This window comes from Pelodiscus sinensis, chromosome 5 (assembly GCF_052426305.1).
Source record: "Pelodiscus sinensis isolate ZL-2025 chromosome 5, ASM5242630v1, whole genome shotgun sequence".
Classification (NCBI taxonomy): domain Eukaryota; kingdom Metazoa; phylum Chordata; order Testudines; family Trionychidae; genus Pelodiscus; species Pelodiscus sinensis.
The window spans coordinates 131,500,767-131,511,280 of NC_143056.1; the positions used below are offsets into that span (position 1 = coordinate 131,500,767).

Sequence of the window (10,514 nt, forward strand, 5' to 3'; positions counted from 1 at the left end):
ACCAAGCCCGCAGCCTTTGTCAGTGACATCGTGCTCTGCCTGACCTGCCGCGACTGATGTTTGGCGCTCGGAGGACAGACGCTGGCAGCCTGCGCCTGGGCTAGGCCAGGTGAGGATGGGACGTCGCCCTGACTGCACAGCGAGGGGCAGGTGAAGAACCTGCTCTGCCTGGCTCAGGAGAGAAGGCTGAGCGCACTGGCGAGCGGGGCCCATTGCACCAGGAGGCCTGGCGAGCGGGGTCGGTGGTGGTGCGGGTAGGAAGCTGTGGGGCTCCCTGGTTCTTTCCCTGGAGGGAATCCCCCTGCCCCCGGGGCCTCAGAGGGTTCAAACCAATGAGCACCAGAGCGCTGCTGGCAGGGGGTGTAAACAGGGCAGGGCCCTGCCTTGCAGCCCCGCTCCCTGCCGCTTGCCTGGCCTCACTCCCAGTGCGCAGAGGCGAGTCCCCGCAGTGAACTGAGTGGGGGCGCTGGGTGTGGGGCAGACTCAGAGGAGCCGCAAGGAGGCCCCTAGGAGGGAAACCGCAGCAGAGGAAATTGCTGCCTGGAGGAAGCGTTGTGGCACGGTGGGGATCGGAGCCAAACTGCCCTTGGGATGGAGAGTCCCCTCAGCTGCTGGGAAAGCAAGGGGGGGGGGGGGCTGTGCAGCTGTGCCACAACCCTAGCTAGCTCCAGGACTGCCCACAGATATTAGCCACTCCGGGTTGGACTGGGAGCTCTGGAGCGGTCTAGAGGTTGGGTGGGGTGGGGAGCAGGACTCCGGGGTCCTATCCCCAGTTGTTGGGCAGTGGGGTTTAGAGATTGAGGGAGCGGGGGAGCCAGGACTCCTGGGTTCTTTCCTTAGCTCTGGAAAGGCGAAGGGGGAGGGGTGTACATCGATCCAGGTAGTGCTGCAGATCAGGCTCAGGGCAGGACACGGGTGCGGTGCCTGTACCAGCGGGTTGGCTTTACGCCAGTCACTGCTTTGCATTGTATTCAGCGGTCAGGCGAGGAACCTACCCGCCTGTCAGACATTAGCTTTTCAGCAACTCAGCCTGCGACTTGAGGCCTCTGGGCTTGGCACAGAGAAAAGGCAGCGGAATGGGGTGTCCTGGGACAGGGCCCCTCTCCATGTCTGGCCTGGAGAAAGCTGAGGCAGTGTCCCAAGAAGTAAGACACCCCCCGCCCCTCCCCGCCTGTCCCTTAGTGAGGGCGTTTGTGCATCAGATCCGGTCTGGCCAGGCAGAAGCAGGTAGCTGTGTGGGATGCTGGACACAGGGCCAATCTACACAACAAAGTTAAGTTCCTCTAAGTTATGTCAATGTACAGCTGCTGCAGGAACTGAATCGGTTTCACACGTGCACACTATGCGCCTCGTGTCAGCTGCACATGTGTTCACCAGAAGGGCTCGCACCGATTTAACTGCCAGGGTGGGGCACTGGGGGATGGTTTCTGAAAGGTAGCTACACTCATGGGCACTGGTGTAGGGGGAGACTTCCCATGGTGGGAACTACATCTGACCGTTGACATTAACAGGGTTAGGTTGATATGAGGCAGCTTACGTTGACGGCAGAGGGCAACCAAAGTGATGAGGTGGCTGGAGCACATGACCTATGAGGAGAGGCTGAGGGATTTGGGTTTGTTTAGTCTGCAGAAGAGCAGAGTGAGGGGGGATTTGAGAGCAGCCTTCAGCTGCCTTACGGGGGTTCCAAAGAGACTGGAGAGAGGCTGTTCTCAGTGATGGCAGAACAAGGAGCAATGGTCTCAAGTTACAGTGGGGGAGGTCTAGGTTGGTTATTAGGAAAAGCTATTTTCCTAGGCAGGTGGGGAAGCGCTGGGCTGGGTTCCCTAGGGACGGGTGGAATCTCCATCTCTAGAGGTTTTGAAGTCCTGGCTTGGCAAAGCCCTGGCTGGGCTGATTGAGTTGGGTTGGTCCTGTTTGAGCAGGGGGCTGGGCTCTTCCAGCCCTGGGATTCTGTGACCTCACTGTAGTGTCGCCTGGACACACGGACACGGCTAACCCCAACAGTCCTAACCAATGGGGCACAGGAACAGGACCCCAAAGGGACACGATGAGCCTCAGGCACACTTAATTCTCCTCCCCCTTCCTTACCACAGTCTGAACAGCTACATTCAGAACAAACCAACCATTTCATGGTCAAGTTGAATTTTTAACCTCTCAGATGATTGCACCAGGGCCACAAAATGGCATGTCCAAAACCAAGAGGTAGAGAAGACACCAGGTCGCCACCCTCCCCACGTTAACCACAAAGCCCCGCACCTCCTCCACGACACAAGTCCTGCTCGGAGCTGTGTACCACGCTTACTGCCCCGGTATTTCTCAGGCCGGTCTCTGCTGTGGATCCTCTGATGAACATTAGTGGTTTGTCCTGCAATTAAAAGTCTGCCAGCCGCGTTTGTAGGGTTGCCCCAGACAGACCCTAAATGCCAAGCTGAGGCAGAGGCTCTGGCTGCAGTTGGGGTTTTTGTAGGGTCTCTCTGTTCCAGGGGTTCCCTGGTGTCTAAAGAGCCCAGAGCATTCACAGTTACCTTGCCCTGAATCAGATCACCTCCCGGGTTTACTCCTGGGCGTGGGTCCGCAGATGCCGGCTAAAATTTGGCCAGCCACTAAAGCTCTTCCCGCAGTCGGGACACTGGTAGGGTCTCTCTCCCGTGTGGCTCCTCTGGTGGACCACCAGGCTGGAGCTCACGCTGAAGCTTTTCCCGCACTCCCCGCACTGGTAGGGCCGCTCGCCGGTGTGGGTTCTCAGGTGCTGGGTGTGGGTGGAGCTCTGGCTGAAGCCCTTCCCGCAGTGGGCGCACGTGTAGGGCCGCTCGCCCGTGTGGGTGCGCGCGTGCCGGATGAGGACGGAAGGGTCGCTGAACCGCTTCCCGCACTGGGCGCACTGGTGAGGTTTCTCCCCCGTGTGGACGCGCTCGTGCTGGACCAGGACGGAGAGCGCGGCAAAGGCCTTCCCGCAGCAAAGGCACCTATAGGGGCGCTCCCCGGTGTGGCTCCGCCGATGGCGCACGAGCATGGAGCGGCGCCCGAAGCTCTTCTCGCACTCGGGGCACTGGTAGGGCCGCTCGCCCGTGTGCACCCGCTGGTGGTTGGCCAGCGAGGAGCTGTGGCAGAAGGCTTTCCCGCAGCTCGGGCACTTGTAGGGTTTCAAGCCCGTGTGGATCCTCTGGTGCTCCAGGAGCTTGGCGCTCTCCGAGAAGCTCTTCCCGCACTCCTCGCACGGGTAGGGGCGCTCCCCCGTGTGGATCCTGCCGTGCTTGGCCAGCGTGGCGCTGTGCCCGAAGCTCTTCCCGCACCGGGCACAGGTGTAGGGGCGCTCCCCCGTGTGGCTCCGCTGGTGGCGAAGGAGGTTGGAGCTGTCGGCAAAGCTCTTCCCGCACCGGGCACAGGGGTAGGGGCGCTCCCCCGTGTGGGTGCGCCGGTGCCGCCGGAGGGTGGAGCTCTGGCTGAAGGTTTTCCGGCAGTCGGGGCATTTATGGGGTTTTTCTTCCATGGGGAGGGGGGGGGGGCCCGCTGGCCAGCTCGGATTCAGGCCGGTGTCTCCCCCTGCTCAGGCTTTTGGGGCGCCCCCCACGAGTGCCCAGTGCAGCTCTGGTCTCCAAGCCTGATGGGATCTGTGTAGGAACCAGGTACCCCCCTCCTTGCACACCCCGCCCCGGCTCCGATTGCGGCCCCAGGCCAGCGGGACCCTGCTGGGCTCAGAGGCACAGACCCCGAGCTGGCTGGGCCGGGGGCTGCGGAACCAGCCGCTTTTCAGCTCCGATCTGGGTCCGCTTCCCCCAAGCAGCGAGTTCCTACCTCTGCGCCCCGCGCTCCCATCCACCGCCCGGCCGGGCCCTGCGGCTACAGGCTGGGGCCCCTCCCCCCACTCCGCCAGCGCCTGGACCCGAGTTCGGGACCCCGCTCCGGCCGGGGCGCCCCGGTGCTACCCGCCCCGTTGTCTCGACTTGTCCTATTACAGTCCCCCCCCCCCGCCCAGCATCACGTGCCCGGGGAAGGGGCGGGGTTGGGATTAACCCTTCCCAGGCCTTGGCTAAAGCCTGTCCCCATAGGGGCGGGATCCAGCTGTGCCGGGGGCGGGATCCAGCTGTGCCGGAGCGCCCTGGTCGGGGCTGGGTCTCGAACCCGCGTCCAAGCGCTGGCGGGTTGGTGGGAGGGGTCCCGGACAGCAGCCGCAGGGCCGGGAAGGGCGCGCTCCGGCGGGCGGTGAGTGGGGGCGCGGGAACTCGCTGCCTGGGGAAAGCGGGCGCGGGGACTGGGGATCGGAGCCGAAAGGCGGCTGGTTCCGGAGCCCCCCAGCCCGGGCGCAGCCGGCTCTGGAGCAGCACGGAGGGGGGGTCGGTGTATCTGAGCCCGCAGTGTCCCCCGGCCGGGGCCGCATTCGGAGCTGGGGGCGGCTTGTTTCTGGTTTCTAGCTCGGCTGCGTCTCTGCTTCCTTCCACCACCCCCATGGGGAGAACAGAGACGCGAACCCCCATCGGGCCGGGGCTGGGAGACCCGCGGGGCCCCCCAAAGCCCCGAGCAGGGGGAGACACCAGCCTGAGTCAGAGCAGGGCTGCCTGGCAGCCGAGAGACCCCCCCAGGGGAGAGCCCACCCCGCCCTCGTGGAAGAACCCCCCCCATAAATGCTCCAACTTTCGCCAGAGCGCCACCCACAGGGGGCACCAGCGCCCCCACCCCGGGGAGAGACCCCCCCCCCCCCGCGGCGCTGGAAGGGCTGTGGACGCCGCTCTGTGCTCATTCGGCACAGGAAGGGCCACACCTGGGAGAGACCCCCCCCAATCCCTCCCCCCAAGGAAGCCCGGAGGCCTGTGTTGTGCTTAATAGGCAGCTGCGCAGTTTCATGCCCATGTAGCTTAGGGGGCACTTAGCCGGGTTTATTGCCCCCCTAGGCACAGTCCGGGCACCCTGGCTCCATGCTGAGCGCCTAGGAGCAAGGAACGGCTCGGTGGGCGGGGGGAGTTGTGCTGTTTCCTAGGCCATGCAAAGGATCCCGGCGAGGTACCCTGGCCCTTACAGGCCGGGACGTTCCGTGGTGGGGTGTATTCCTGTTGTCTGAATTTCCTGTCTGTTCCCTCCCCTTGCTCCTGATAAGAGTCACTGTTCCGAGAGTCCGCCGCGTACAGTGATCACACCACCCGGACACCCGGACACCATTCCCACCACCACGCTGGTCAGACTCAACCATGGGTAGGAACCAAATCGGGCAGGACAGATGCGGCTACCAAGAGCCCGTAGGTCCCTGGCTGCTAATCCATCAGGCTGCCTCTGCTGGTCGATGGGGGGTTATCGACACCAGCCTTGAGCAATGTTTATACAAACAGCCCATGCCGAAAACATTCACCCCGCTACCAAATTCATGTTCTCGATAATAAACCTATCAGCCTCTGCTCTAATACACGGCCCGACTGCCTTACAGCCTTTGGCTCGCCAGGGTGTGTGTCTGTCTCGCTCTGTCTGTCTGTGAGTGTGTGTGTGTCTCTCTCTGTGTCTCTCTGTGTGTGTGTCTGTCTGTCTCTGTGTTTGTCTGTGAGTGTGTGTGTGTGTGTGTGTCTGTCTCTGTGTCTGTGTGTGAGTGTCTGTCTCTGTGTCTGTGTGTGAGTGTCTGTCTCTCTGTGTGTCTCTCGCTGTCTCTCTCTCTCTGTCCGTGCGTGTGTCTTTGTCTCTCTGTATCTCTCGCTGTCTCTCTCACCAAGCACATTGTTGGGCACCAGGCCAGGCTCAGAGAGACCTTGTCGGGGGCACGTGATGAGACAAGAGTATTTTGGACCGAGCCCCAGCTGGGCATGTTTGTCCTGCTGGCTTCTGCCTCATTGGCCACGCTGGGTCAGATGAGCCCGGGGAGGGGGCCTTGGGGAAGGCCCCCCAGCCACCAGAGAAGAGCAGACGGTGGAGGGACGGAGGTCACGGCTGAGTGTCAGTTTCAGACGTTGCTGCCTGGGTTTCTCTCACTGCTTCCGCCCAGCATGAGCCTGTGGGGGAGACTGGCCCCGCTGGTGCCCCGGGGGCGAGGTTTAGCCACGGGGTCGGCCAGCGCCGGGGGCCACCACGGGGACATGAAAGCAGGTGAGCATGGGGTAGGGGGCCTTTCTCGGTGCCCCTTCTGATCCAGCCCCAGGGACACTGGGGGACTGGCTGGGGGGAGGGGAATGGGACTTGGGGCCTTTCCCCAGTAGGAGGCGCTGGCTCCCATCCTGTCTAAGCTGCTGTGGCCTTGGGAAATGAGTTTGTCAGGCCTCAGCCCCAACGTCTCCATCACAGACACTCCCCCTACCCCCCAGCAGCCCTCTTCAAAGGCTGGGGGCTGGCTAGGCCTGGGACCCAGCGCTCCCCGCTCCCGGGAAGGGATGGTGTGTGGAGGGGGGGCTGTGTGTGCAGCAGGGGAATTAAGGGGGGAACCTCGCCCCCCAGGCTGCCCTGCTCTGGAGGTGGGAGAATATCGGTGGGGGGGACTGATTTGGCCATTGACCCAGCCAAGACAAAGGCATTCGGTGGGGTCTTGCAGCAGGAGTAGAACAGCCTCCCCCCCGCCTCCCCCCCCCGCCATGCAGTCCTGTGCAGCTGAGCCCAGCAGGGCCTCCCAGCCAGCTTCAGGGCGCCAGGGGCCGAGGCAGGAATGACCCATATGTGTGTCCCCATGGTCAAGCATCGGGTGTCTTAGGAGCTGGCTCCTAACCCACCCCAGGGAGTCCTCTGTGGCTGGGAGGGGGCTGAGCAGCTCTGTGTATTCCCCTGGCTGGGCTGGGCCCTCCCTGGCACGGCTGTGGGACTGGGCCCTGGAGAGCTGCCAGAGCCTCCGGCCTGGGCTATATTTACCCACCAGGAGGAGCGGGAGACTGCAGGCAAGGAGTGACTTTGAAACTGACCCCTACTGGGGGGGAGGGGTTGTGCTATAGGGGAGCGGGAGCTCGGGGGGGGGGCGCTCCCGTCTGGCCGCGCTGATCCCTAGCGCAGCACGAGGGGGCACTGGGAGCTGGGCAGGGGCTCAGAGCAGAGGGTGCCCTCCCCAGGCTGGATCTGGCTCAGGCACTAGGAAGGCAGGATAAGGGACGTACTCAAGGTAGGGAGGTGGGGTGGGTTCTGTTGTGTTACAGTGGTTCAGTGGGGGGGGGGCTCTCCTCCGGTCAGTGCTGTCCCCAGGGCAGCACTAGGGGGCACAGGTGGTTCTGCAGGGGGCGCCGTGCCGCAGGGAGCACACAGGTGGTTCAGCAGGGGGCGCTGTGCCACAGGGAGCACACAGGTGGTTCAGCAGGGGGCGCTGAGCCGCAGGAGCACACAGGTGGTTCAGCAGGGGGCGCTGGGCCGCAGGGAGCACACAGGTGGTTCAGCAGGGGGCGCTGAGCCGCAGGAGCACACAGTTGGTTCAGCAGGGGGCGCTGAGCCGCAGGAGCACACAGTTGGTTCAGCAGGGGGCGCTGAGCCGCAGGGAGCACACAGGTGGTTCAGCAGGGGGCGCTGGGCCGCAGGGAGCACACAGGTGGTTCAGCAGGGGGCGCTGGGCCGCAGGGAGCACACAGGTGGTTCAGCAGGGGGCGCTGGGCCGCAGGGAGCACACAGGTGGTTCAACAGGGGGCGCTGGGCCGCAGGGAGCACACAGGTGGTTCTGCAGGGGGCGCTGAGCCGCAGGAGCACACAGGTGGTTCTGCAGGGGGCGCTGGGCCGCAGGGAGCACACAGGTGATTCTGCAGGGGGCGCTGAGCCGCAGGGAGCACACAGGTGGTTCTGCAGGGGGCGCTGAGCCGCAGGAGCACACAGGTGGTTCAGCAGGGGGCGCTGGGCCACAGGGAGCACACAGGTGGTTCAGCAGGGGGCGCTGGGCCGCAGGGAGCACACAGGTGGTTCTGCAGGGGGCGCTGAGCCGCAGGAGCACACAGGTGGTTCAGCAGGGGGCGCTGGGCCGCAGGGAGCACACAGGTGGTTCTGCAGGGGGCGCTGAGCCGCAGGAGCACACAGGTGGTTCAGCAGGGGGCGCTGGCCGCAGGGAGCACACAGGTGGTTCAGCAGGGGGCGCTGGGCCGCAGGGAGCACACAGGTGGTTCAGCAGGGGGCGCTCTCTTCTCTGTCGGTGCTGGCCCCAATGAAGAACTAGGGGGCGCTGTGCTGACGGTAGCAGGATTGTAGGGGCTCAGCTGGAGGCGCTCTCCTGGGCCATCCATCCTGGCCCCCATGCCCCAGGGCAGCTCCCGGGGGCATGCACTGTGCGATGCCTGTGTCTGCAGCCAGGACATGGAGGATCCTGACGTTCGTGGTGGCGCTGCCCGGCGTGGCGATCTGCATGCTGAACGCCTGGCTGCAGAAAGAGCATCACTCCCACAAGCCTGAGGAGTTTGTGCCCTACCACCACCTGCGCATCCGCACCAAGGTACAAGGAATCATGGGGCTGACTCGGGGCAGGACAGAGGGGGGTGGGATACCAGGCTAGACAGGCCTATGGGGCTGGGGACAGCATCCCCAGCTCAGAGGGGCGGTGAGTTTTCTGGCCTCATGGCAGCCAGCCCTGGGAAAGCCAGGGCACAGGGATACACTCTCCCCAGAGGGCGCGGAGGCTCTGGGACGGGTTCCCTAGGGAGGGGTGGAATCTCCATCCCTAGAGGTTTTTAAGTCCCGGCTTGACCAAGCCCTGGCTGGGCTGACTGAGTTGGGTTGGTCCTGCTTTAGGCAGGGGGCTGGACTCGATGACTCCGGAGGTCTCTGCCAGCTCTCCGATTCTCTGACCCCCTCTCTCCCTTTGCAGGCCTTTCCCTGGGGTGACGGGAACCACTCCTTCTTCCACAACCCCCACACCAACCCCCTGCCCACAGGCTACGAGAAAGCGGGGGGTCACCACTGAGCTGGGCCGGCCTCCCCAGGCCTCGTGCCAATAAATCGGAGCGGATTGGTCTCCCAGTGGATTTATTTCCGTTCCGGCCCAAGGAACGGGCTGGGAATTCTGGTCTCTGTGCGCCACCCAGACAGGAGCCGGGTGCTGAAGATGCGACCAGCCAGGAGGGGTCGCGCTGCTCCGTCTGGGAGCGTCGTTAGTCTGGCTTCATGAGTCGCAGCCCTGGCTCCAGCATTGGGGTGGACAATGGGCCAAAGCCCAGCTCCAGGAAGCCCATTCTGCCTCCCCACGTCCCCCGCTCCGGCGAGCCAGCTCCCCTTCCCCAGCTGGCTGAAATTCTATTGCGGAGTTGCTGTTGGACACCAGCTTGCCCTACCCCAGAGATGGCTGCATCTCGGGCCTCAGGCCAGGGATCCCTGGCTAAGCAGCCCCGCTGCCCCACCTGTATCTGCCAGGGGAAATATCCCTGGGTAAGCAGCCTCTAGCTCAGTGTAGTCACCCAACCAGCTCATGGCACCTTCAGGTGGAAAGCGGGGGCAGTGGCTGCATTAGGGGGACCCTGCTGAGCTCGGCTGAGAGCGGGTAGGGGTGAGCAGGCCTTCCAGGGTGGATCGAACCCTTCATTCCCACAACGGGAGGGATTATCACCAGAGAGGGGGAACAGCCCCGAGTTTTGATCCCCAGCGCCAGCGTCCCGTTGAGTCTTTCCTCATCAATCACATGCCCATTTTAATAAGACCAACCTGCTGGGTGGGGGGAGGGGGGGAAGCCAGGTGCAAAGAGAGCAGGGGGTGAGTCCCTTTCTAGCAGCAGCGAGTGGGGCCTTGACAGCAGCCTGCAACTCCCTGAAGGGGGGTTCGAAAGAGGCTGGAGGGAGGCTGTTCTCAGGGGTGACGGATGGCAGACCGAGGAGCAATGGGCTCAGGTTACGGGTGGGAGGTCTAGGTTGGAGATTAGGAAAAGCTATTTCCCTAGGCAGGTGGGGAAGCGCTGGGCTGGGTTCCTTAGGGACGGGTGGACTCTCCATCCCTAGAGGTTTTGACGTCCCGGCTTGACCAAGCCCTGGCTGGGCTGATTGAGGTGGGTTGGTCCTGCCTTGGGCAGGGGGCTGGACTCGATGCCTCCTGAGGGCTCTTTCCTCCCTCTGGGTCTCTGACTGAAAGGAGCCAGGTCGAGGGCACTGTCAGGCCAGACCTGGGGCCCGTGCTGTGGCCCCCGAGCCGAGCGAGGTGCTTGTTAGCCCAGAGGGGGAACAGAGGCCGGCAGAGACACTGTGCACAGGGTCACATGGAGCATGGAACCCGGGAATCCTGCCCCCCACCCCGCCAGACCCCACTCTTGTCCCTGAGCTGGGGCCAAACCCCAGGAGTTTGGGGGATTTAAATCGTCCCTTCCGGGCGCGCTTCCACCAGCTGCGGGGGGGGGGGCCCTACTCAGCCCCCTCTATTCCAGCACTCCTTGCTACCCTCCCCAATTGCCCCTTGCCAGGGGCTCTGTGGCCTTTGCCCATTTCCCCCTCCCTCTGTACCAGCCTCCTGCAATCGCCCCCCACGCCTGGGGCTGAGAGGGGGCCCTCTGGGCAGCCATTTCCTGCCTCTGCTGCTGTTTCTGTCCCTCCCCTGGGCCACCTCTGGCTGCCTCTCCCCCAGGGCTGCAGGCAGGGCTCGCCCGGCCCACCCACACAGGGCCCAGGGAC

General features: G+C 63.9%; 2 protein-coding genes across 2 annotated transcripts; one reads left to right on the plus strand and one right to left on the minus strand.

Moving 5' to 3' along the window:
• Positions 1–2,125: 2,125 nt before the first annotated feature.
• LOC102456868 (uncharacterized) lies at positions 2,126–3,796 on the minus strand. The gene has a single exon (XM_006120130.3). The coding sequence runs from the start codon at positions 3,488–3,490 to the stop codon at positions 2,555–2,557; it is 936 nt and encodes a 311-aa protein (XP_006120192.3). The 5' UTR covers positions 3,491–3,796; the 3' UTR covers positions 2,126–2,554.
• Positions 3,797–5,845: 2,049 nt separating this feature from the next.
• Positions 5,846–8,877, plus strand: COX6A2 (cytochrome c oxidase subunit 6A2). The gene is made up of 3 exons (XM_075929124.2): positions 5,846–6,063; positions 8,217–8,359; positions 8,732–8,877. The coding sequence occupies exons 1-3, from the start codon at positions 5,964–5,966 to the stop codon at positions 8,825–8,827; spliced, it is 339 nt and encodes a 112-aa protein (XP_075785239.1). The 5' UTR covers positions 5,846–5,963; the 3' UTR covers positions 8,828–8,877.
• Positions 8,878–10,514: the final 1,637 nt, after the last annotated feature.

Bases quoted from the DNA above. Each gene is read 5' to 3' on its own strand.
- LOC102456868 (XM_006120130.3), bottom strand. From the start codon at position 3,490: ATGGAAGAAAAACCCCATAAATGCCCCGACTGCCGGAAAACCTTCAGC.
- COX6A2 (XM_075929124.2), top strand. From the start codon at position 5,964: ATGAGCCTGTGGGGGAGACTGGCCCCGCTGGTGCCCCGGGGGCGAGGT. The intron at 6,064-8,216 runs GTGAGCATGGGG...CTGTGTCTGCAG, and splicing joins CCACGGGGACATGAAAGCAG to CCAGGACATGGAGGATCCTG. The intron at 8,360-8,731 runs GTACAAGGAATC...CTCCCTTTGCAG, and splicing joins ACCTGCGCATCCGCACCAAG to GCCTTTCCCTGGGGTGACGG.